The sequence below is a fragment of the Eulemur rufifrons genome, chromosome 7 (assembly GCF_041146395.1).
Source record: "Eulemur rufifrons isolate Redbay chromosome 7, OSU_ERuf_1, whole genome shotgun sequence".
Lineage (NCBI taxonomy): Eukaryota > Metazoa > Chordata > Mammalia > Primates > Lemuridae > Eulemur > Eulemur rufifrons.
Window position 1 is genome coordinate 254,964,650 of NC_090989.1, and position 27,400 is coordinate 254,992,049.

The 27,400-nt window shown below is 42.3% G+C and overlaps 2 protein-coding genes across 3 annotated transcripts in view; one reads left to right on the forward strand and one right to left on the reverse strand.

Moving 5' to 3' along the window:
* The window catches only part of TMOD1 (tropomodulin 1), a 58,833-nt gene extending 57,185 nt beyond the window's left edge, over positions 1-1,648 (forward strand). Inside the window, exon 9 of the mRNA XM_069474461.1 lies at positions 1,248-1,648. Within this exon, the coding sequence (XP_069330562.1) occupies positions 1,248-1,312 (65 nt within the window). The 3' untranslated portion in view covers positions 1,313-1,648. The remainder of the gene's footprint in view (positions 1-1,247) is intronic.
* A 625-nt stretch (positions 1,649-2,273) lies between these two features.
* Positions 2,274-27,342, reverse strand: TSTD2 (thiosulfate sulfurtransferase like domain containing 2). 2 transcript variants are annotated; one of them, XM_069476610.1, is made up of 11 exons: positions 27,231-27,342; positions 23,234-23,448; positions 21,200-21,516; positions 17,597-17,668; positions 17,016-17,136; positions 12,675-12,800; positions 11,751-11,856; positions 8,476-8,594; positions 7,818-7,976; positions 7,097-7,235; positions 2,274-4,356 (listed from the first exon to the last, which is right to left on the reverse strand). In XM_069476610.1, exons 2-11 carry the CDS (start codon positions 23,396-23,398, stop codon positions 4,058-4,060), a joined length of 1,623 nt encoding a protein of 540 aa, XP_069332711.1. In that variant the 5' UTR covers positions 23,399-23,448; positions 27,231-27,342; the 3' UTR covers positions 2,274-4,057. The 2 variants fall into 2 exon arrangements, with proteins under 2 accessions (XP_069332711.1, XP_069332713.1); XM_069476612.1 differs by lacking the exon at positions 17,597-17,668.
* Positions 27,343-27,400: the final 58 nt, after the last annotated feature.

Consider the following 27,400-nt stretch of genomic DNA (forward strand, 5'->3'; position numbering starts at 1 on the left):
GCAAAACTCTTCTGCTTTTTCGGTTTTGGTTTTTGTTTCCCTACATCTACCCCCCCAAGATGTTGGACATTCTGATCATCTCCAGGAATAGGGCTAAGCAGTGTCTTCTCTGGGCAGGAGATAGATTGCCCATTCTGACTTACATTAATTATTCTTTTTCCAAGGGTCGGGGGGAAGGGTAGGGGCTCAGGCACAGGATGAACTGTAGTCCCCACACTGGGCAGCCTGTGTGCCCCTGAGAACTTACCCACGAACTCCCAGCCACAACTTGAGTGACATACCTCCCTGTGGGTCTGCTTTATATGCTCGGTGTCATGCACAAGCTGATTCGGTTCGTGCTGCAGCTCACATGCATCGATCCGGTGGCTGCAGGTCTACCAGCTCAGCTTGGGAACCGGAAGATATCTAAGTATAGACAGACTTTCTCCCTGGGCAATAGCTTCCTGTCTCTGCCACACCAGCAGGCCCCTTGACTGCCACCTACTGGCTCTACGGACTCCTTTGCTCTTTCTCTATGGCTCATCTAGCTTGCTAGATGGTCTTCAGCAGACACTAATTTGTTTCAAAACACTGTCCTTAGTTAAAACACAGGGACCCACCTCCCATCCCTCCCCCCCTTCCTCAGTTGTCCTTTAAGCTGGCAAGCTCCTGGCTAGTGCTTTCCTCTTTATGGCATTTAATTCTTCGTGATGTGAACAGTGTCTAAGCATAAATTGTCTTGCTCCTGGGAAAACAGCAAAGTTAAACATAAGGGGACACAGATAGATTAGGACACAGATAGGGGACGGAAGATTACGCAGGGTAATCTTCAGGGTGGAAACTATTGTTTACACAAGCAGGAGGCAGGCCAGGCCCTCCCAGAGCTGGGGAAAATGCTTCCACTAGGTTAAGACCCTACTCTCATTAAGATCAACTAACTTTTAACTCTTATCTGAACCACAGTAAAGATCTTCAACTGTGGGGCTTTGGCAGGCAAGGAAGAACAGTGGAGTTGGGTAAAGTAGGACTGTGTGGTCAACATTTAGAAGGAATTTGTGGATGAATCTACACTACCACAGACTGTCACCAGTGAACACCGACTAACTGGAGGGCTGTTAAACAGCTCACACATAACTGTCCTTTCAAAACAACAGACTCCGCTAACGAAAAAGTTAGCAAGAGGCTTCAGGGTGCTTACTCAGAGCAACAGCGGTGGTTCCTGGTCTACAGGGACAAACAGCTTATATCTTATCTCCCTTCCTTCGCAGTGAGGAAAAGGAGGCTCGCGGACCTGACTGGGCCCATCATTCCCAAGTGCCGGAGCGGCGTCTAAGTGTGCGGAGGTGAAGGCCATGCCTTTGAACTGGACATGTTCTACCGACAACTGTGCTCTGCAGTGGAAACCAGAAGGCAAAATGCCGGCACAAAACCCTTCTGTGGTTCAGTTCTTTATGCACTAAGGTTTTAGGTTAACTAGTGGTTGTAGTTGAGAATTTTATAAAATATGGTTAATGTGAAGTTTTTCTTTAGTCACAGAAGTTCAGTCTGGTTATTATTTAAAAATTGAGAAGCCCTCAAACTGGCAGATCTTACTGAAGATGACGTAGTAGCAGTGACTTAACCCCAGGAGCCCAGTTTCCGTGGCCTTGCTGTGCAGTGTTTCAGGTCCATTTAAAATTTGGGACATGTAAACAAACTGCACACTCTTCCACATGACTTAGAAGTATTATAAAATACTTTATTACAGATTTGATCTTGGCTATTTAGCAAACAGAACAAATAATCATTCATTAGCCCTCCTTTGAAATTAAAAAAATTCAAAATTAAAGTCGACAAACTGATTACTAGATCAAGAACACAATTTTACCCTCAAGAAAGACAGACAGACTGAAGCCACAGAGCTCTGCCAGGAATCAAAGAACAAGTTTGCTGGATATGAGGAAATGACAGAAAAAGCCAATGGTGAAGTGTCAAGTTTCAAAAACCATCCCTTCCTTACCAATCCCAGGCAGTGTTCTTTAGGAACATTGGTATTTATTTACAATCTAACACTGGAGTCAGAAAGGATGTTTTCCTTACTGAATGCCAGCCTTACAATGGATGTGAAAACCCACGGCCAAATACTTGAAAACCCCTTTCTACACTGCACAGTGGGCACACGGCACCTGCGAGGTCAGCAGCGAGAGACAGATCTCCAGTCCATCGTGGCTACGGAATTCAGCACGGCCAAGCACGCAGACTTCAGCCACCTGTCTCGTCACTTATTAGACAAATCACCATTGATCTTATGCCTGTAAACTAAGCCTCTGCGGGACAATGGTGAAGAAAATCCAGGTATTAAAGAATTAGGAAATCCTGGCCAAAGCACCCCAAGATGATTATTCTGAAAGTATAATTTTGATATTTCTGCTGGATCCCTTTCTAACAACATATGCATCTCTTCGGATCCAGCAGAAAAGCCATGTTGCCCTTGTGCCTTTTAATATACCACAGTGCCAGTTAAACCAGTATTTCTGTCTGTTGCTTTGAGGAGTTATTTTCAATAGTGGTTCAGCAAATCTTGTGATAAAGGACAAGGCCACAGAGCTGCAGAGCACCGAGCAGGGAGGCTTCTGATGAAAAAGGAAAAGTCCTGCACACTGAACTGTGATGACGTGGGCAGTACAGGGGAACGAGGGGCGGAGCCAGGGCCTCACCACCATGGAAGAGTGTCTGCCGAGGCTGCAAACGGGCCCAGGAGTGGCACCCTGCTGCAGGGATGACCATCCCCACTCGGCTTCTCCTTGAAACACAACTGCAGCTGCGTTCTGCATCACTGGAAACTGCAACGTAATATTAAATCTGTTGATCTGTATCTTGCATGGTATGTGTTTTTTGGGACCTGTGTGACAGGGACTTGTGCCTGGTACACTGGCCAGAAGGCTGGGCAGCCACCACAGCAGTACTGAATGACCTCACTAAAAATGTACCTTGTATCCCAGGTGCTGATCTAAAAACTGCTGCTCAAATGTCAGTGTCATTGAGCTTCTCTGAGTCTCACAAAGAGAACACTTAAAAGCTAAGAGAGTGAGTGTTGGGGGAAGTAAGGGTATTAGGAGAACTCTCTCACAGAAAGCAGATCAATAAAAAACGAAGAGGGGCCACATCTTTAAGGCCAACTCCATCAGACAAGCTGTTGATCCAGAGCAGGGGTGGGCAAACTTTCCTGTAAAGGGCCAGACAGTAACTACTTCAGATTTTGCAGGCCACAAGGTCTCTGTTGCCACTACTCAGTTCTGCAATAGATCCTACGTAGAGGAATGGGTGTGGCTGTTCCAGTAACTGTACAGCTGACCCTGGAACAACAAAGGTTTGAACTGTGTGGGTCCACTTAGATGTTGATTTTTTTTAACCAAACACAGATTCAAAATACAGTATTCACAGGATGCAAAACCTGCGTATATGGATGGCTAACTTTTTGCATACACAAGTTCTGCAGGGCCCACTGTGGGACTTGAGGGTGCACGGATTTTGGTGTACTTGGGTGTCCTGGAACCATCCCCCGTGTACACCAAGGGATGACCGTATCTACAAGAGCAGGAGCTGGGCCAAATGCCACCGCTGGCAGATCCCCTCAGGCTGTCAGAGAAGAGACAGAGGCAGGGGTAGATGGCAGATGACCTAAGTGGCCTGGTTTACAAGGCCTCTCCAGGGCCACAGCTCTTACGTTTGCCATCAGGAAAGACAGGTTTGCTGACAAGGACTACTTACAGTCCTGCTGCATGGCAGAGAAAGGGCATGTCCTGGTCACCAGGCTCAAGGCTCGCTCTCTCTGCGTCTCTGTGGTCCCACATAGCTTACCATTTTCTGTGCTCTAGCATCTTCTTAATCAGAATGTTGCAGGTAAGTGGTCAACATTCAACTCCCTGTCCCTTCCCCCTGTGAAGTGCAGGTGGCCAATACAGTGATCGGTATGCCACGATGGCATGGGCCAGCACAAAATTCTGATTTCTCTGTTTCTGCAGCCTTGACATTCTTCTATATGTAGTCACCCCAAAACTACTGTTACTGAAGGCTCGGGGAATGCCGAATGTGCTGCTCACACCAGCCACGGCCCATCCTCACCAACAGCAGGCCCCGGCTCCGGGCTCCCAGGGAGGCCCAGCTGCCGTGAGAGCTCCCTGGGTATGCGCGGCCGCCGGGCTGTACATTCACATTCCTCTTTAAAGCTGTCCTGGGTAGGGCCTGAAGCCTTCCTGCTCCCTTTGTCTTGACATGTGACACAACAGGCTGTGAATCCTTGTCCTTGACAGGCAGGGCAGGTCAAAACGAGCTGGCGGCACTGGGGAGTTGAGCAGAGTTTATACTGGTCCCACCGGGCTCCACAGTATGAACATTCTGTGGAAGAAAGAAAAGCTCTTGTTATGAACACATACACATACACACACACACACACACACACACGCGCACACACACAGGCACTTCTCCAGTTCCTAAATATAACTCTTAGCTGACCAGAATCTAATATATCCTGTTGGGCCTGGGGAAAGTTTCTAAATAGTAAGCTTCCTGTAGTTGAACAAAAACCCTCCCCTGCCCCCTTCCCCCAACACCAGATTAGTCTGGGGGTGGGTAGGGCTGCTTTTAGGAATTGTCTTTCTGATTCCAGTATCCACTGACCCATTTTTCTTTTTCCCATCTAGAAAACAAGTAGTAACATTTCTCTTTCATCACCTATTTTGAAGCTGGCCAACCACCGCCCCACGAACCCTTTGTTAAACGGTCTTTTCCCGTTAGATTATTCCCTTTTCCAGTGGGGACAACACAGACAGATGATGCCACACAGACACTGAACTTCTGCAGTCCACACGACTCTTCCCCATGCCTGAGTCTCTCCTGCTGTTGCTAGGACACGTGATCACCCAATTCCTAAAACTCACATTATCGTCTTCCTCTACCTGTTTTCTCGGCTCACTTCCTGTTACCATTGATCACACCCTTCTTCCTTAAGCCTCCTTACTTTGTCTACCTAAGCTACCTCTGGTTCTCCTTTCTCCTCTTCACATTCACACGCAGGTGCCCATTAAGTCCTGCCAATATTTCCTCGGTAAAATCTCCCAAATCCATTTTTTCTGCTTATTTAAAATTTGTACTCCATCTAGCTCCAAAACAGAACTACTACTTATTGAAGTAGTTTCCAGTAAGAGACAAATGCAAGACCACTAAAGTGAATAAAAAGATCAAGAAGGAAGGGGAGGCCAGGTGTGGTGGCTCATGCCTATAATCCCAGCACTTTTGGGAGGCCAAGGCAGGAGGATTGCTTAAGGCCAGGAGCTCAAGATCAGCCTGGGCAACATGGCAAGACCCTATCTCTATAAACAAAAATTTTAATTTTAATTTCAAAATATTAAGGGGGTACAAAAGTTTTTGTTACATGGATACACTCTATAATGCTGAAGTCAGGGCTTTCAGTGTGCCCGCCACTAGGACAGTGTTCACTGTACCCGATAGGTAAGTTTTTATCCCTTGCTCCCTAGCACCCTCCCCCTTTCTTAGTTTCCAATGTCCTTTACATCTTTTTGTGTCCAGGTGTACCCATCATTTAGCTCCCACTTCTCAGTGAGAACATGTGGTATTTATTTTTCCATTCCTGAGATATTTCACTTAGGGTAATGGTCTCCGGTTTCATCCAAGTTGCAGTGAATGACATTATTTCATTGCTTCTTTCCTTCTTATGGCTGAGTAGTACTCCATAGTATATATATACACGCCACATTTTTACAAAAAATTTTCAAAAATTAGCTGGTTGTGGTGGCAATGCCTGTAGTCTAGCTATCTGGGAGGCTGAGGCAGGAGGATTGCTTGAACCCAGGAGTTCAAGGCTGCAGTGAGCTATGATCGTGCCACTGTACTACAGCCTGAGTGACAGAGCAAGATATTTCTCAAAAAACAAAAAACAAAAAAAAAAAAAGGGAAAGGAGAGGACAAAGCCAAATCTTGCCCATTATCCGAGAAGTAATTCTACCTCAGTCCCTGACTACAGGAGTTTTAGAAAACTGCAACAGCCACCGAGGTTGTCTGCCTATGACCTATTCCATTCCAAAATGTGGCATCCAGGGGCAGAAGCCACCTTTCTGAAGGATTATTCCAGCCTTCTTTTATCGTCATCTGGTATCGCACTCAGTGTGGGCTCAACACTACTGTCACACCACAGGCTTCCCGTGGCCACCCTGGGGCCACCCTGCCTCCAGCTCTGGCCCTAGGTTCAGCTCTCACCTTGGAGTGCCCCACCTACCAATCAAACGTGCATGCCCCAAGTGTCCACAGACCAGCTAAACTAGGAATTTTTACTCTTATTTTGTGCCAGGGATATTACTTAGCAGTCTGGTGAAGACTGTGGACCCTGTCTTAGAAAAATATTTTCAAATAAAATAAAATACACAGGATTACAAAAGAAACCAATCCTATAGAAATATAAAATACCAAAATATTTTTCAAAATCTGTGATATATAACATATGTGTTACTTATTAACATATTAAATAACTATGGTAGGCCTAATAATTATTTTCATTTTAAAGCAGTGGTGAGTATAAATGCCATTTTGAGATATCTGCTGCAACTGTAACATGATATGAAAGAATTAGGAATTCTACTGAAGACAAAGTCACAGGTACATCTAATAACTGGTTTGTTGCCAACATTCATAATTGAAGGAACTGCTTCATTTTAGTGAGGAGTTATAGAAAGCAAAGATGAAATTATTTTCCCATCCAAATTCACAGAACCCCTGGATTCTATACACTGATTCCAGGTTAGCACCCCCAATTCAGCCTATTAGTCCCACTCCTGGCAGGCAGGCAGGGTGGTGAGCTGATCCCCATTGTAAAGGACTTGTCCAGCTAGCAAATGATGAAGCCAGGATCCCAACGCAGGCCTCCTGACTCCTGGTCTGAGGTTTTGTCTGCTCCACTGCTGCTTCTCCAACTGTTGGGAAAATGTTGGTATAACACACTTCTTCTCCCCGTTCATTATGCAGGTAATTGGTACTGGCCTGCCTGCCCTGTATAAGGTTTTGTGAGAATGGTTAACGAGTAACATGCCTGACTTCAGCTGGGCTTGGACCTGTGCTGACCTACCTGACACCACATCACTGTTGTAGGTCAGGGCATAACGCTCATCAAAAACAAACAACTTCCCTTTGTAAAAGCCATCAGGAAACTCTTCCAGGTACTTGTGGATGCCACCCTTGAGCTGGAACACTTCCTTGCACACTCCCTAGGTGTGGAAAAACAATAGGAAATCTGAAAAGCCAAGCAGAGACCCGTGAAGAGGCTCCACAGAGGAGCGGCACCTGGCAAGGAGTGCCCAAATGGAGGCCTCCCTGTCTGCAATCAGTCAGGGGCTCCTGGCCCCCCTCCCCCTGCAGGGCACTGAGCAACTGCTGACCAACTGGTCAGACCTTGTCTCCTAGGGGGATGGGTGATGACAGCAGGCAGGGCCTCTGCCCTGTAGATCCTGGGAAGCCCAACTATTTTTGGGCTAAATATAGGAAGACACCTGTTGGGATATGTAATGTTACTGAATTTGCTCTTCTCAGGATCAAGCAAAAGGATTAGAAAAAGGGAGATGTTAACTAATCTTTCCCTTTTATACTCAATGAGTCTCTAAGGCTGTTAAGTGTTTTTTACATATTGAGATTAAAGAACCTCCTGCTGGAGCCATACCAGGGGAAAATAAATCTGTTGGCTGGCTGGGGGTGGGGGCAGGAATGGGGGAGAGAGTGGAAAGCTCCACACAGGCTGTTGGTGGCGCCTTCTTCACCTCCATGCCCGCAGTGCCCCAAGGGTGGTGGCTCACCGTGGCTTTGAGGTAGGCTGAACCCCGCTCACAACGGATGCCCCCAGTGCAGTACATCAGCACTCTCTTCTCTCTGAAAAGTTCTAGATTTTTGTCAACGTAGCTAGGGAAGTAACTGAATTTCCTGATGTCTGGGGCTAAGCAGCCCTGGAATCGTCCCTACAATATAGGAGCAGTGGAAAGAAAATTATCAGAAAAACATACCTGGTAGAAACAAAGGTTCAGGTTCTTTCTGGGTCAAACAACCCCCACCTTGGCAAAGCAGCACAGAAGCACTTGCTAGTTACTGTTCTCATCCCTTTCAACTCCATGTCTGACCTGTCCACTTCAAGATCTGGAACTTAAAACCAAGGCTGGTGGGCTGGGGTCACCTTCCCAGAGTCTCAACTGGAGAGGCCACCCAAAGCCAACTTCTGTGAGATCCTTGACACATGTCAAGGGTAGGTTCACAGGAGTCGAAAAGTACATAATGTGGCAAGATATCTTTCATTCATATTTTCTTAGAATTTCTCCCCAGATCTGGAGTTCAAGGGCTTGGGTTTTCTCTGAAGCTGCTAGTACTGGCTGGGCACACACAGCATCCTCTTGGGAAACAGACCATGCTGCAGGAAGGGGGAGATCTACCAATTCACTGAACTCAATTCTGGCTCTTACTTACTATTTTGCTTTCATAGAAGTTTCTGCAATCCAGAAGGATAGTATCACTTTGTTCTTGATCTGCCTGTGATAAAAACTTTTCTACTTCTTTATGAAATTCACCTGGAGATAAATGAATTCCTAAAAGCAAACCAAAAAATTATGTTGAAACAAAAACAAAAACCCCAAAACTTTATCACAACTGGCCTAGCCTGACTTACATGTTGTTTTCTTTCAACCCAAACCTCTTCTCTTCATAATTACAATTGTCTGAGAGTAACAATATATACTGATTATGATGAAATAATTCAGTAATTCCAGGTATCCTAAATCTCCCTCCTCCTAAGATGAGGACTATAGAAACCTGATAGTTTAGAAATACTCAATCAAAGAATTTTGCATCCTCATACTTGGCCTAACCCCAGATAATAACCAGATAAAAACCAGATAATCAGGATCTAAGTTGCCATGTGGATTTGCTAGTCCATTGTATGGTCACTAGTGGGTCAGGAAACAGCCACTGTTCTAATGTCACTGTACATGGAGGAACTCAGCATGTATGTGCTTGACTATAGGCTCTGTAAACTGTCCTATACCGAGGCTAAGCCCAAATTCAAGGCTAAGAACCCTAGCATGGGCAGGTGTGAGCATAAAGTTGTAGAATTAAGTTGGAAAGTATTTTTTAAAAATGCAAAAGAGTAAGAAGAATGTATCTAAGTATATGTGTGTGACTGAAAGAGAAAAGGGCTCTAGAGGTGGCCAACAGGAATGATGTATGAGAAAGAAAAGTGAGGGAGAGAAAAGAAAAGAAGAGCTAGAAGATAGAGGAGGGAAGCATTAAAATATAAGGGGACTGAAAAGAAAGAACCTCAGCCTGGTGGGGCCCTTTGCCCCATGACACTCCGAGATAGAAATATGCCTCTATCTTTGGGAGTTCAGACTTCTCAGTAGATTGTGAGGAACTTTTGGTGGATTTGTATTGTGGGGTAACTACATCTCACGGGTGGGAGCCCTGGTGACTCATTCATGCACCACTCATGACAGAGCTTTACAGCACCAAAGGAGCCACACTCCCCTCAGGGATGACCCCAAAAACCACCTGAAACTGCTCCACATCAAAGAGAGACAAGGCTCCAGAGCTCAGCCAAGGAATTTGGATTTCTACCTGCCTGACCTAGGGGTGTAGGGAGCATAAAACAAAGCCACATTCTATACAAGGTACTAGGGACACCAAAACAGTGGGGTGAAAAGGGAGGGTTAAAAATGCGATGAGAAGCATGGAATCTGCTAAGACTTCTGCTTGCAGAGAGCCACAGGGAACCAAACCTGCTCCCACTGCTGCTATTACTACTTTTGTTCTACTGGCCCCGAGAAGGCCTGTTTGGACAGTCACCCGCTAGATGTGTTTTAAAAGGTCCCTTTAAACAACTCAGTTCAAATGACAGCACAATGGCACTCACTGCCTGGGGCCCACTCTCCCTTAAACTCCTGAGCAATGTCCCATGGTGTCCAGAAAGAGCTGTTTATAGTCACACTGCCAGGGCGAAGAGGGGGACAGTAAGCAGACACAGCTGTTTTTGGCCCTCATCTCCTCTCCCCATACGAGAGTGTCTTTTCCCAGATGCTGATATTACTCCCACTTCCCTCTGGCTTAACTCCTAACCTTCTTTCACATATTCACATTTTAAAAAATGAACACCATGGAGTCAGTCAGAGCTTTGTGCTTCCTGATGAACAAGACAATATTAGCTATGAAGTAGTCTTGGGGGTAAAAAAAAGGAAAGAAAGAACAAAAGGAATCAAATCTGAATCTGATAGAGTCTGTAGTCCTGAGCTGTCTCATATGGTAGCCAACAGTCACTGTGGCCGACAAGCACTGGAAATGTGGTTTGGGATGTGCTGTAAGAAGAGTGACATACATACTGGATTTCAAGGACTTAGTATGAAAAAAAAAAGGTAAACTATCTCACTGGTAATTTTTTTATATTGATCACATGTTGAAATGATATTTTGGACATACTGCATTAAGTAAAGCATATTATTTAAATTAATTCCAACTATTTCTTTTTCCTTTTTAAAATGTGGCTATTACAAAATATAAAATTATATGGCTCATATTATATATTTCATATTATATATTTCTATTAGACAGCCATACTCTAAATCTAATTATCAATTTATAGTAAATAAAGAGGACAGAGAAATATACCACGGGGATATAATTAGTGTTATCCAGATTATGGGAAACTCTATAGGCCAAATGTCCCAGTTCTTCAAAAAATGCACTGTGAGCGGAAAAAAATGATGGAGGCAAATCTATAGGATAAAAGACACTTAAAGAGACATTGATGAATCACAATGAATGGACCTTACTTGAATCCTGATAGAAACAAAGTTAAAAAATTATGAGACAGCTGAGAATTGACTGACAAGACTGACCAGCTATGTGATACTATATTAATATTAAGGAATTACTATTAAAATGTTTTAGATGTGATAATAGTTTTATAGCTTATTTTTTTAAAAAATCTTTATCTTTTAGATATATTTACTAAAGTATTTATGAATGAAATGACTTGACATTGAGATTTCCTTCAAAATAATCCAAGATGGGAGAAGGGGATGGGTATAGTCAGCCATGAATTAATTAACTGATGAAGCTGCACAGTAAGTACGTGGAAGTTGACTGTACTATCTTCTCTACTTTTTTTAATGTTTTACAACTTTCATAGTAAAAAGTAAAACAAAAACAAAACAATGCTGCCAAACAAATGTCTTTCAACCTTTTACCATGGACAAGAATGGGAGAGAACATTCCAGAGCACAGTATAAACTGCTTTGGTGTTGACAGCCACTTGCTTCCTGTAGCAAAGGCCCATGTGTTCTATTCTGCTGATGAACTATTTACAAGTAATAATTACACTCCCCCCAAATTGCTGTCTTTGGACAGAGAAAACAACTTCTTGCCAAACCATCACCAAGAATAATAAAACAGGCCACTCTAAGGGGGTGAGAATTCAATTACCACAGCACCATAGAGCAGCAGTCCCCAGCCCTTTTGGTACTAGGGACCAGTTTCACGGACGACAATTTTCCCGGGGGTTAGGGGCCACAGCCATAGAGAACCAAGTTAAGCGCAGGGTGCACCCAAGTGTTTGTTAGCCACCCCACAGCTATTTTAAAGAGCAGATTCATCAGGACTCTTGCTGAGCACAGTGCCTAATTTTCTTATTTGTCTCTCTGTTAGGCTTTGTCCCTATGAAGAAAAGCATAATCTTCTTCTGAAAGCAAGCATACCAGGCTTCTTGTAGGAGATCTCACTGGGGCTGATCCCCATGGGCACGATTTCTTCAAATACACCAACACGCAATTCTGGAAAACAGTGAGCTCCTCCTTTGCTGGTCTAGCCAATGAGAAACAAAACAGAATACAGTCCTCCTTTCCCATCTCCAGGTATAAGTGCCAAATAAAAGAATGAGATTCTGTTTTGTAATAACAACAACTGAAGTCTTAAGAAACCTCAAATTAGGGAGAAAAAAATTAGGAAACCAAAAAGAGGGCCCAAGACATACCAGATAATTCAACATTAATAAATATTTATTGTGTACCTACCATGTGCAGGAATGTTAAGCTGAAATGATGTTTCTTTGGCTCTAAGTATTTAACTATAAAACTGAAGCACCACTGAGCAATTCTAACATGTGTTCACACTCAGCTTGTTTCAGAGAATGACCTTTCTTTTCCTACTGTCACCACCAGGAACACTAGCGAGGCATTTCCCATCACCTTGACACTTATTATGATAAAGCATAAAGTCACTCAAACAAAGCAGCTCAGCTGCGAGAGCAACGGGTTTACTCCCCCATGTGGCGTGAAGTACTAATCTTATAATTCCAGGTTTACAAAAAAAACAGTGATCTGCTAGAACAGCCAGGTGGTCTCTCAAATGAGTAAACACATCCAGATTTTGAGTCCTAAATCGTAATACCCTTACTTTATAAGAAGGGAGACTGAGGTCTAGTGAGGGCACCAACTTGTCTAAGATAGCATGGTGACTCAAGGGAAGGACGGGGACAAGCATGCTCCCTGCACCGCATTGTCTCATAACCTAAAGGGGAAAGGGTATTTTTCTGGCACTGCTGATTTCTTTATGTTGACCTCTTCAATAACCTGCACTGTGGGGGATGGCTCTAAATCCATTTCATTTTCATTTTCTTTTACCTTAAAATCATCCTTACACAGATAATCCTTAAACAACGGGCAAGAAAGCATGACTTCCACGTAGAGTCTGGTAGCCAGTTTGCTTCCACCAACTGTCCCATTGATTCCTTCTGTAGCGACTCGAACCTGAGACAGACACAAGATGGTAAGAAAAAGGGAATATAGCCTGTTCTTAGCTTAGTTATCTTTCCAGAGCAGAATAGGCTCATGTGAGTCAACGAGTTTAAAAGCAAAAGCAGAGACACTAATGGGGACGCTGAAGTGTTACTGGACAAAGACACCTATATTTTTCTAAAATGGCACAGCCCATGGTTCAGACGATGTATTCAGTTCATGGGTGGTGAATAAGAGAATGTGAGTAAAACTTCTGGAAAGCCCCACTTGCTATGGAATGCCAATGATCCAATGGCCAAAGAAGTGAATTTTGAGCCTAACCTAAATCCAGGCAGCATGACTGAGTCCTCCACAGAGGCCAGCAGATCTAGGATAGAGATTTAGCTCTGCCACTTACTGGCCATGTGCCCTGAGAGTTAATCGACTTCTCTGAATCTCAGTTTCTTCTTATTGATAAAAAGCAGATAAAAGAGCACCAAAACTGGAAAAAAAAAAAAAAAAACACCTTCTGAGGAGATACTACACAAATCCTAAACATAGAGCATGTCTGACTGCAGGGAATGTAAGTGATATCTCTGCATGGTGTTTGGGGAAAGCCCACCACTACAAACCCACCCCCTGGAATACAAGTTTCAGGAGGGGAGTGTGTCTGTTTTGTTGACTGATATATCCCTAGTGTCTACAACAGTGCCTGCCATATAATAGGCATTCAATACATATTTGTTGAATAAATGAATGTGTATCCACAGCTGGGGCTCTCTGGTGTCTTAAACCCTGTATTCTCTTTGAAATGCTTCACTGGTTAAGGACATGAGAGCCTGAGGTAAGGCCCCTGACTTAAGGCGCAATGCTCTGGGGGCCCTGCAAAGCGGGTTGTTTTGGTACTACAAAATCCTTTCGATAAGTTTGGAGATGGATCATCTTTAGAGAACTCAGCTCCCTAGAAAAAAGTGCCAGAAAGCACAGCACTGTGTCATGGTACTTTCTGAAAAGAGAGGTGATTTAATTCAAGGTCCTGTATCATTCTACTATTCATATTCATATAACACTGATACCTACCAATGCATTAGAATTTGAAAATTTTAAATGGCTGCCCATTTTTAAGGTCCAGAGAAGATACCTCAGTTGTTGCCTCACTTGATCTAATTCTTAAGGCATGGATATAAAATTTCACCAGTCAATGCCAACTCATTGACAGTGGCTACCCAGAGTCCCATGATGAGGATTCCAGATCACATCCAGACTCTTTGAGAAAAAGTGCTGCAGTCTAGTGAAGCCAGTTCTGGGCATGGGAGAGGCAAGTAGGATGCATGTGGCATCTCTGCCACACAGCCTACTCTACTGCCAAATGACAGGGGACTGCATAGAGAAATAGAGCTGAACCAGTGCAAGGGTCAGAAAACCCACTCCGAAAAGGTTTCTGACTGTGGCAGGTAGGATAAAGCAGCACATATGTCTACATAACTCTCTTTGGATAGGCTGGTGGATCCTTTCCTATTTTAATCTCAGAACCCAAATAGAAGACAAGCACACCTACTCCCTACATAGCTAGGGCACAGCAATCTCTAACTCATGCACTAGACTTTCAATCCCTAGGATTCTCTAACAGATATCCTTCAAAGAAGCTACTTGGTGAGGAAGGCCTTATATCTAAGAAATTGAGAAAAGCAATAGTTAGCATTTATTCAGCAACTTCTAAGAGACAGAAGCTTTACATTATAATCCTGAAAGGTAGATATCATAATCCATTTTATAGAAAAGGAAACAGAAGCTAAGAGAAATAAAGTAACTTGCCAAGGGCACAGAGTTGGTAGTTGGTAGATCTAAGATTCAAAACCAGATCTTATTGGCTCCAACTCTTGTAATTTTTCCTTTCCAAGGTCTCCAATGTGTCCCCTCAAATTTCTTGAGGCAATAAGGACTATATAGTAATAGGGATAGAAGTTTATTTCCACAATTCTAGAATGTTCAGGCTCTCCTCTTTCCCTACCTAAGCACCAATATTCTGCCAAATCTAACGGCATAAAACTATCTCAGCAACTGGCCATGTATCCTAGAAGTCTAGGAATCTGGACTGAAGATCCAGGCAGGTGCTGCCACCTTGTGGGCAGGATCCCTCACTGCTAGTTCAGCACTTGGGCTAGGCCAAGAATAAAAATCTGCCTCTAAACCAAGGAAAAGATTGATTTCATATTTTACATATTCAGGTTTCCTGTGGGAGTTTTATCTTTCAAGGTTGGAAGTTCTCTGAATAGGAACGGTGATAATAAAAATGGTAATAAACGTATTCATTCCACAAATATTTACTTATTTTTTTTTACTATGCACCAGGAATTGTGCTAAGAATTAGGGATGCAGTGGTTGGAAAAACATATAGTTTTTCCCCTCTTGGAGCTTACAGGCTAAGGGAGATCACAGATATTAAGGTAAAAGTTACTAATGGACAAGTGCTATGAAAGATAGCTAAAAGATGCCATCAAAGTGCACTGGGAAAAATAAATTTAGATTGAAGCTCAGGAAAGGTCTCTTTGAGGAAGTGTCATGAAAATCGAGAACTGAAGCTTGAGTAAAAATTAGACTGGAGAAACAGAGTGAGTGTAGGAGAGTTTCTTGAAGCGTTTGCTTGCAAAAAGGCCCAAAGACAGAAAAAAACTTCGTGGGTTCCAAGAAACCGAAAGACCACATTGCTGGAGTGTCATGAGTAAAGAACAGCATTAGCCAAGAGGGAAAGGCAGGAGGGGCCAACTTACGCAGGAACTCAGGGCATGTTAAGGATTTGGGGTTTACTCCACATGAAAGCTTTTGAGGAGAGTGATATGATTTCATTACCCTTTAAGTAACCATTCTGGCTGCTGTGTGGAGAATGGATTAAATGGTGGGCAGGGATGGCAGACTGCAGAGTAGTTTGGAAGCTGCTGCATGGACAAGGCAAGAGAGGGTGTGGCTTGGTCCAAGGTGATAGAAGAGGAAGAGAGAAGTGAACAGAGTCAAGAGCTATTTTAGAGGTAGAAATGGCAGGAGTTGGTGATGAACTGAACAAGGTAAATGAAATCAGTATCTGTCAGAAAACATGCGTATGGAAGGTATCATCGACTGATCAATTTATTAGCTCAGGAAATTAAAACCTGGGACATATATGGGAAAGATGAGTCATAAGATAGTACAGTGTCATAACCAGGGGAATCTCAGAGGGAACCTAGTTCACTTCCTTTTGATTTGGATTTTGAAAATTATATAAAATTCATACATATATGCATGTGTGTATGCATGTAATCATACAAGACATTCTAAAACCATCCATAACCCTATCATGCACAGATAATCTTTACTAACATTTTGGTATGCACTGCTTTCCATCTTTATACATACACTTCTGGTTTTGTTATGAACACGCATTCATTCCTTTAGTCAACATTCCCCAAATGTTTACTGAGTGTCTACTGTATGCTTATAGCACTGAGAATATATCAATTAATTAAGACAAAGTTTCTGTCCTCATTAATTTATATTCTGTAAGGAAGGTAGACTATAAAGAAATAAATGAAGATTGTACTTTCAAGGTAGTAATAAATTTGAAAAGCAGAAAGAGATAGAATGTGATGAGGTTTGGAGAGAGGACTACTTCAGATTAGAGTTCTAAGGAGCCAATGTTTGAGCCGAGATCTAAAGTGGGGCATGAGCCATTTGAAGGTGTAGAGAAAAGCATTCTAGAGGGAGAGGAAAAAGCAAATGTCAATATCCTAAGATGGCAAAAGACCCTGGCACATTCTAGGAAAATTAAGAAGCAACTTGAGATCACACCTATATGTACAACTCTCTAAAATGTTTTTTCCATTTAATATATCACAAACATTTCCCTACACCAGGAGTCAGCAAAGTATCCCTGCTTTTGCACATAGTTTTACAGCCATACCTATTCTTTTACATCATTGTCTGTGTTTGCTTTCATGCTACAACATCAAGTAGTTTTTTTTGTGCAAAGCCTAAAATATTTACTAACTGGCTCTTGAAGAAAAAGTTTGCTGATCTCTGGTCTATGCCATTAGATATTCTTATAAAACACCACGTTAATAGCTGTTTAATATTCTACTTAAATGCCCAGCAGGATTTCCCTAACTTTTAAGAACCCAGCAGCGAACCTTCTGAATGATGAGCATAGCCTCTGCAATCCACGGTTGGCAGGCCAGACAAGCCCAGTGAAGGAGAGGGCGTGGGAGGTGGTGTTACCTTGCCTGTGAGGTGCAGATGCCGACACAGCGCTGTCTGCCAGGCACACACCCACTGGGGATCCTCCAGGTCACAGTAGCAGTAATACAGTAGCACCTCCCCTTCATCACTGCCCTGGCCACTATAAAATCGGATGGAAAGAGTATTCGATCATTTCTGAAGGACAGCATTGCCAAAAAAATCCCAAAAACCAAACAAACAAAAAAAGCATTTGAGTCACTGACATAAGGAAGCCACAATTCCAAGCATACCCAGGGAGTATCAGAGGGAAGGTTAAAATGGAGACATTCAACTGCCTTTGCTCCTACTATTGTTCTCCTGAAATGAAAAGTAACTCCTTTTTATATTTTCTACATAGAAGACAGTGTCTGTGCTGACCTTCTTACTTTACAAAAATGAGTTTACTTTGATCTCATTTAACAGTCACATCCAAAAGACAGGTATTAATAACTCCATTTTAAAAAATAGCTGGAAATTTGAGTACATTCTGGCTTACCCTCTATCACAAGGCAGTAATCTGTTTTGAATCTCTTTGTGATACAAAAAAGTTTCACTTCCATTTTTTCATAAAAGCCTCTTACCTCCAATGCAGGTCATTATTATTCCCATTTTGCAGCTGAGTAAACTGCGGTGACTCCTCCCAGGTGAGGCAGCTACAAAGTGATAGTCAGGACTTGAATGTCAGTCTTCTGACACTGGAATCTATAATTTTTCTACTGCACTGTGCTTATACTAATTAGTTGTGGGACCTGGGTAGGTCTTTATAATTTCTGAGCCTTGGTTTCTTTATCTGTAAAATCAGAGAACTGAAATAACTGCTTTTCCCAAAATATGCACTGAAGCTATTCTATGAAATCACTCTGAGAAACCATGCAGACAGTATCTCCCCCTTTGAGGTTCAGAGCAAAAGCCCTGAGTTTACCGAAGGCTCTGAGAGGTCCTGCAGTAAACATTTTAAGTTAGTGCTTCTCAAATTTGTCTTAGTGTCCTTTTTCAGTACCTTCTTAGCATCCTCCAAAACTAGTGCTCCACAGAACATTTTTTAGGGAATGCTACAGTAGATGATAATTAAGGTCCTTTCCAGTTCTGGAATCTACGACTCTCTTATCAATAGCCTCATCCTATTTCAGGGTCTAACCTCCACCATAAAACCTTCTTGTCTATCCTACATCCTATTTTCCTTTCTCTGAACTCCTGTAACAAAATCTGTACCATACAATATATAATTATATAGCCTGCCTTGTATCACCTGCTGTTTCATGTGGCCGTTTCTTTGTTTCTCTAACTAGAAAGCACATTCTTTGATGTGTGGGGCCACACTGAAATGAAAGGGCCACATTTGTATAGCGATTTATAGTTCACAAGTGCTCGTACCATCACCATCCTATATAATTCATATTGCAGTACTGGGAGGTAGGCAGGGCAGGCATTATTATTCTAATTTTAGAGGTAAGGACATGAAGGTACAGAAAGTTTTAGTGACTAGCTCAAGTCTGAGTCTTTGTTCAATTCTCTCTTCTTTCTGATAAGCAAAGGGAATTTGACACTGAGTACTAATGATGAAAATCTATCAAATTTGGACCACAGCTGACCCTCAAACAACATGGGTTTGAACTGTGTGAGTCCACTTATATGTGAATTTCTTCTGCCTCTGCCACCCGAGACAATTCCTCCCTTCTCCTCCTCCTCTGCCTACTCAATGTGAAGACAAGGATGAAGACCTTTACGATAATCCACTTCCATTTAGTGAATAATAAATATATTCTCCTTATGATTTTCTTACAACATTTTTCTCTAGCTTATTTTGTAAGAATACAGTATATAATATATACATAACATACTAATATATGTCAATGTACTATTTAAAAGTAAGGCTTCTGGACAATAGGCTATCACCAAGTAGTTAAGTTTTGGAGAAATCAAAAGTTACACACGAATTTTCAACTGCTCAGGCGATCAGCACCCCAACCCCTACATTGTTCAAGGGTCAATTGTATTTCTATTCACCAAATAATTCAGAAATTGCTTAAGTCAGAAATATGTCCTCCGGAATTCTGTAATATTATGATTTGGTGAGTTTTTCAAAGCCAGGATCTCAACTTATAATCCTATGATTCAGTTCTGATAGTTAACATCCTTCCTAAAACATACTCAGTTCAGAAAACTGCAGTTGGTAATGAAAACCTTTTTGAAGCTCTGATATCACCCAGAGGATTCATTAACATCTTTAGGCCTTCCCACTTGTATTTGAAAATAATGTAATTTTCTGTTCTTTATCTCTCCCTAGAGAAGACAGTATGAAGGATGGCTTCCAAAAAGCCTTGAGAACATCACAAACTGACTGGGCATATGCTACTGCACAGTCTATGGTCTTCTACTATACAGAGTATATACATTATTGGCCTAACTTAGGCCCATAGAGAAATTCCATGCCTTAAGGATCTAGCTGCTCCAAGTAGTTAAGATCCCAATAAACTAGGTAAACAGAGCAGACAATGCTGCTAGATAACACACGCTGAAAAGTAACAACTCTGAGGTACAGTAACCACCCTCCAAGATGGTTCCCAATGATCCCCACCTCCTAGTATTTAGGCCTCTGTGCAGTCTTCTCCCACACTGTATTAAGGTTGGTCTGTGTGACCATTAGCACCAAGAGAAAGTGACAGCATGTCGACACCGAGGCCATAAAAGATTGTGGCTTCTGTCTTAGAGTCTTCATCTCCCTCATATCACCTGCTTTTGGCGCAGCCAGCTGCCATGTCATGAGAACACTAAGGCAGCCTATGAAGAGAAGCCCCCCTTGGAGAGGAATGGAGGCCTCTAAGAGGCAGGGAAGAAACTGAGGCCTGCCACCAACCACATGAGTGAGCTCAGAAGTGGATTCTCCGGCCCCAAACACTGAGATGACTGCAACTTCATGAAAGACCCTAAGCTAGTATCACCAGCTAACCTGCTCCTGGATCCCTAACCCTCAGAAAGTGCATGGAATGCTGTTTGTCATTTTAAGCTGCTAAACTGTAGGTTAATTTGTTACACAGCAATAGATAACCAATACAGAGGGTTTGGATCTAGAATTACGAGAGAAAGGGGAGAGGTAACAGAATAATAAGCTTGAGGCTTCTTAGTAAAAGAACAAACTTTTGTACCTTGGCATTCTACTTAAAAGTTCATATTGATGGCATTAAACCACTCAGAAAAAGTGCAATCACATTCACCGCAATCTGTTTAAGAAACCTGAGAAGAGTATAATACAGTTTGAAAGACTACACTTTAAAAAAAAAAGGTTAAAGTTTAGATGCTTTAAAAGGTAAGCTACATTTAACTGCTTTTTGAAAAAGTAAAAAATTAATGATGTGGAACACTATATGCCCCAATAAATCCTAATAAATGATGCATTTGATCTGAAATCATCTGACAAGGGCCTTTTCTTTTTTTTTTTTTTGCTTAGTTTTTATCTACCCTATTTATTTAAAAACGTAAATTATCAAGATGTAAATTACAAGTGAAATATTCAGATCTTAGGTATACAGTTTGATCATTTTTGACACGTCAAAATTATTTGTATAATCCACACCCCTATCAAAACACATTTTCAGAACCTCGAAAAATCACCTCTTGTGTATTCCCAGTCAAACCCGCTGCCAGAAGCAACCTAATAACAAGTTCACTGTGTCCTCAAGTACATGAATTCAGAAAACATGTACTCCTTTTTCTGGCTATTTTCACTCAGCATAAGGATTCTGTGATTTACCCAAACATACTCTTGCGTATCAGCACTTCATAGCTGTTTATTGCTGTGCCATATTCTTATATGGCTATTCAGTTTCTTCATTCTCCCGTTGGCAGACATGTGTGGTTGTTTCCAGGTTTTTGTTATTATGAATAAAACTGCTACGAAGATTCTTGTACAAGGCTTTTTGTGGACATATGTTTTTATTTCTGTTGGTTTTATACTCAGGAGAGGGTCATAGTGACGATCTTTAATTTCAAAACGAAATTGCCAAACACTCCTCCAAAGTGGTCGTGTCATTTTACATTCCCACCAGCAATGACTGGTTGTTGTTCCACATTCTCATCCACATTTGGTGGAGTTGGTCTCTCTCATTTTAGCAGGGAGGTTGCAGTATCTCATTGTGGTTGGAAAAATATTAAAATCAAACCAAAATGCAGAATGAAAATCTTACCTTATCAGCTCATCAGGGCTAAAGCAGCTTATATCAGGGAGCCAAGCAGACACTTCATGGCTACGCATAAGGCACTCTTTCCCAGGGTTCTTTTGGTCTGCAGACATAAGACTCTTTGAGGTGCTCAATGCTGCAGCCAGCTGCTTTAAAATAGAAGCAGTCTGTTCATAAATTTCATCAGCATGTTGTGTTGCCACATGTCTATGGATGCTGGTCTGGTCTGTGAATGATTGCTGACAGCATTTCCACCATTTTTCTTTACATTCAAAATTCCTTTTTGCTGGAATTTCTTTGGTTTTGACGAAAAGGGCAAAGGCCTGCAATTACATTTCACATATTAACACTGTTAAATAACCTTAGGTTTAAAGCTAATGGAGGTCTCAATGAAATCCCTTATATTCTCTTCCCACAGGGATTTCCAGTTTTATGCTCTATTATTGTATAGAAAAATTCCATGAGAAGTAATAGTTCTCTTATTAGTAAGCTTTAGAAGAGATTAGAGAATCTAAATCTGGGCATTATGGAGGTTAAATAATTCCTAGTACCACAGTTTTATTATCAGGATATAAGTCTGTAAGTCATACTGGAATATATTTATATATAAATATTACAGTTCGGCCTTATACTGCCTTTAGCAGCCCACACACCAAAACAGGAATAATATGGTATGGCATATCCCGGCCTTCCACTGCTGGCCCCTCTCCCAACTTCTCCTATCCTCCCCGTCCACACATGCCCGACACATGGCCAAACCTGGACGCCTTGCTGTTACCATTACACCTTCCCGGCTTTGCCATGCTGTCCCCAGTAGGCAGGTATGTGCTACTCTAGCCTCCTCTTCTCCAGGATTGCTTTTAAACTTTCAGAGTCCATCTGGAGGCTACCCCAACATGAAACATCCTATAGTCCTCCTGCTACATGCTATTTCTTCATCTTTGGAATCTTTGTAAAAGTTTCTATTTTTATTTTTCCACTTAAGGAGGGTCTAAAGTTATAAATACTGGCTCTGCCATTTACTATTTGTATCTTTGAGAAAAGATACAAATCTTCCGAGAAAGTTACTTAACCTTTAGGTGCTGAGTCATTATCTGGAAAACATAAGCCATAAAGAATTACGTAAATGTTAATCAACATAATTAGAATGTTTTTTTGAGATGTTCTCAGTCTGTCGCCCAGGCTACAGTGCAGTGGTGTCATCACAGCTCGCTGCAACCTCAAGCTCCTGGGCTCAAGCAACCCTCCCACCTCAGCCTCCAGAGTAGCTGAGATTACAGGCACGCACCATCACACCCAGCTAATTTTTCTATTCTTTGTAGAGACAAGATCTTGCTCTTGCCCAGACTGTTCTCGAACTCTTGGGCTCAAGTGATCCTCCCACCTTGGCCTCCCAGACTACTAGGATTTATAGGTGTGAGCCACCACACCTGGCCCAATTAGAATTATTTATGTCCTTGCCTGATATAGAATATAGACACACTGCTAAAAGGAGGGGATTTCAGTCATTGGCTTCTGAAAAAAAACATAAATGGCATAGAAGAGTAGCAGCAGTACCACCCCCACTGTAGCCCAATCCCAGCTGTATTCAGTAAGCTTGTAGCATTCTGGGATGCTTCATCCCTTCACCAAACCACCGGAGGCCAGTCAACTGGGTCAGATCAGAAATCTTACCTAAGTCAGTAGAGTTCAGTAGCAGTCTCAAGTTTACTAGCCTCACTAGATGACAGCTGCCTTACTGCCTGTCTGTTCTTATAAATAGGTTTCCTGGGTTTCTGGGATTTCTCCCACAACCCTAGGTGGAGAAGAAAATCTAATCCATTTGTCTAGGATCTACCCTTCCTCAAGTTCGCCACCAAGGCTGTCCCAGGGCCACACCTCACCTCCGATTCTTCTTTGCTTAGAGCTAAATTAACATCACTGGTTGAAGTCCCTGAGTAGACCTTATCCTGAGCTGGAGGGCAACCTGGATAAGCTACTTCTAAATGTACCTACATTAACTATATGTACATGAACATGAAACATCAACAACAATTTTACCTTTTTCTTTGCAAATGAGTATTTCTTCTTTGTACTGCCATCTAACTCTGCTTTGAGACAGCTGCTGGGATTAGTAAGACTTGTATCTTTTAAATCCAGGTCAGAAAATCTTAAAACACAGGACTCCAGGTCATCTCCTTGGTCTGGTGAAGTAGAAGAAGGCATCTGGTTTGGTCACAGGAGCAGGGCAGAGATTCCTTTCTGTTAAGTACCTCCTAGAATACAAGCAAGGGAGAAACAACAATGCCACTGTTTGATTACTTCTTGAAGTAAACATGAAGCTAATCAATCATGCAGATCAGCATGGGCCCAGCAGTCCAAGCTATCCATTCATTCACTTGCTCATGGAATAGTATTTATCTCACAACTACTTTTAAGTCTAGCACTGTTCTATATGCTGGGGATACAGGAGTGAATGAAAAAGTTTCTGTCTTCTTAGAGTTTATATTTCTGTGGGGCGAAGTAAACAAATACATAAACTGATATAAAAAAAAAAGTCAGATGGTGAAAATATTATGAAGCTAAATAAGCAGGTTAAAGAAGGCAGAGTGATAGAGGGGCCCTTTAAGCACAGAGGGTAGGAAATGCCTTTGCTGAGCATGGTGGCTCACTCCTGTAATCTCAGCTACTCAGGAGGCTGAGGCAGGAAGATAGCTTGAGCCCAGGAATTTGAGGTTATAGTGAGCTATGGTTGGGCCACTGCACTCCAGCCTGGGCAACAGAGTCAGACCTTGTCGAAAGAAAGAAAAGAAAGGAAGAAAAGAAAGAAAGGAAGAAAAGAAAGAAAAGCCTTCCTGAGCCTGTAGCATTTGAGCAGAAACCTGAATTAGGGAGCAAGCCATGCAGACATTCAAGGTAAATGATAGCAGAAAAGCACCTCATACAACCAAAATCAACCAAGCTATGTGCTGGTAACTTCAGTTATGAATACTTTGTTCTTTTTATCCCCCAATTTCTGAGCTTTGCAAATTTCTTTCCTTAGAAGAAATAGCTGTGGAGAGACCTCCATTGTAATGAGCCAGAAGAAACACTGAAATTGCTACTGTGGCCAAATCTTGTCAAAATGACACACTACAACCAACATACTACATTAGTTCTTTTGTAAAGACAATGTTACAGGTGACAAGGCAACATGAAGCACTGAGAAAAGCATGGCCTTTGCTTTGTTGTGCAGCAAATATGTAAACCTGGGAAAGCTACTTAACTTCTGTGAGTTCTAATTCTCTAATTTGGAAATTGGGGATGATAGTGTCTACCTCGAAGGTCAACTGTAGTGAGGACTGGAAAGAAAAATATAAAGTATCTGGCACATAACAGGGTTCAATGAGTGATAATATCATTAATATTTCAATTTAATTTATTGCTATATTTTAAAATTTAACATTAAAATTTGATTTCTTTAAAAATTATCTGTGGCAGGTAAATTTTCCAAAAATGGCTGTAGCAGTTATTTCTGGTCTATTTCTCCAGAAATATAAGCAGGTTTATAACACTCCTCATCACCTGTCCTACTATGGGCCACACTGACTGTGTCTAGTTCCACAAAAAAGTCACGCTCTCTCCTGACTCAGGGTGTCCACACGTGCCTTTCCCATCACTCCAAAATGATCTCCCCTCACTCTAAATCTTTCAGTCTCATTTTAGTTTATTTATATATTCTGAACTATTATTTGTGGTGCCTCTGCTATGTGCGTGGCACAGAGAACAGCACTGGGGATGCAGCTCTGAAGCAAACTGTTGAAGTCCCTGCTCTCTTGGAGCTTATATTCTAGTAAGGAGAGACACTAAGTAAGTAAATAAAAAAAAAAGAAAAAGAAAATACCAGATAGTGACAAGAGCCACTGCTTCTCAGTTTCCTTTAGCTGGATCTTCCATATCATTCCAACCTCTAAATGTTGAACCACTCGATCCATATTCATACTCTAGGTGACCTCATCTACTCACAAGACTTAATAATTGGGGGAGGAGAGGTAATATAGGTGAAATCAGATTGACCATGAGTTGATAATTACTGAAGCTGGTGATGAGCACACAGAGGTTCATTATATGATCTTCCCTACTCCCATAAATATTTTAAACCTCCATGAAAAAAGAGAAACATAAATAAAGGAAAGTTTATGTTTAGGATACTATATACTAAATTTATATCTCCAGCCTGGGTATCTCTTCTGAACTACAAATTTATACAACCAAACAATCTATCTATATGGCTGGCTAGCTGCAGCTTCACTTTCAAACAACTGTTCAAAACAAAACTCTGCTCTTCCCCAGTCTTATTTCAGTAAAAGACAATTTTATTCTTCCCGTTACTGAGATAAAAAACAACTCTGGGATGATTCTCTCTCTTTTTTTTCTTTTCTTTTTTTTTTTTTGAGACAGGGTCTCGCTCTGTCACCCAGGCTGCAGTGCAGAGGCATAATCATAGCTCACCACAACCTTGAACTATCCGGCTTCAAGCAATCCTCCTGCCTCAGCCTCCTGAGTAGCTAGAACTACAGGCATGCACCACCATGCCCGGCCAATTTTTTTTCATTATTATTTTTTGTAGAAAGGAGATCTCGCTATGTTGCCCAGGCAGGTCTGGAACTCCCGGCCTCGAGTGATCCTCCCACCTTGGCCTTCAAAAGTGCTAGGATTACAGGTATGAGCTACTGCACCCAGCTGGGATTATTCTTGGTGACTGATTTTCTCAAACTATCATCCAGTTGCTCAGAAAATTCTATCACTTTTGCTTTTGAAATACAATCAGATCAGACCAGTTTGCACCACCTTCACTACCATCCCAGTTCAAGCTACCATCATTTCTTGCCTGAATTATTGCAATAGCCTAACTACCTTCCTTCTTTAAGAGTAAAAGAAGCAACTATTAAAAAAATAAGTCAGATCTTCCCCCAAGGGCTTCTCAACTTACTCAGATAATGTCCAAAGTCCTTATAAAGCCCCTTCCCCCGCCTCTCTGATCTCATCTTCTACTACCTTCCCTCTCAATATGGCTGATTGCATTACTTACCCATTCCTGAATGGGTCATTACAATACTAGCTCCAAGGGAGGAGGGATTTTCCTTTGTTACCTCTGCATCCTCAACATGTAGAACACTGCCTGGCACATAGGAGGCGCTAAATGTTAATAAATACAATACTCTCAATGAAATAAAACAGCGACTGGGTAGGCCAGGGAAGGCCTCACTAAGGACCTGACGTTTGAGCTAAAACCTAAGTGACCACAAGGCAGCCATTCAGATTTAGGAATAGATTTCCTTCAGGTTGTAGAAAATAGTGAGTATAAATTCTTAAAACAGGAACACGCTTCACTTACTGGAGCAGTAAGAAGAAAGTGAGAGTGGTCGTAGCACAGCGATGAGCGCGTAGAATCCCACAGGCCATGGTATAGAATTTTCAATAGAAAATCATTGGAGAATTTTAAGCAAAGGAGTAACACAGTCCGATTCTGGATTTGTTTTGAAAGTAGACCCGGCAGGGTTTACAAATAAGTTGTTAAGTAGAAAGTGAAGGAAAAGGACCTCAGAATGACTCCTCCCTAAATTTTTGGATTAAACAACCAATGGATGGTGTCATTTACTGAAATGGGTAAGACTGAGGGAGAAATAGGTTAGGCCCAGAGAGTGAAATTTCAGATGACCATCGACAAGGCAGTTAGATAAACCAGTGCGGTGCTCATCAAAGATGTTAGGGCAGGGAACGTTCATACATATACATGTATATAGTCACCCAATAACCACTGAAAACAGATTACTAAAACAATCATTCGTTCCTTCTTAAACAAACAACTCAGAGAAGTGAGAGGTAAGCCGACGTCCAGAGGGTAAGCCCGGGGCAGCAGGCTCGCGTCTGGGCCGGTCTTTCCGGCCCAGGGGGCGGCACCACGGCGCCGCCTCCCGCCCAGGCCCCACCCCGCGTGCCGGGCCCGGCCCAACCTCTCCACGCAGCCTTCCCGAAGCGGCAAAAGCCGGAAAGTGGGAGTAAAACGAGCACATACCCGCCAGTCCTGATCCTTTCCTAGGTCTTTCTCCCCTGAGCTCTTTGCCTGGCAATTGTCACTCCACTCCGCCCTCTGGCCTACAACCCCGCCGCGTGTTTGCGTGGGGAACTCTCGCGACGTCACCGCGCTCCGGAAGTCTCCGAGGCCGTGAGCGCAGGGGCCGCTGG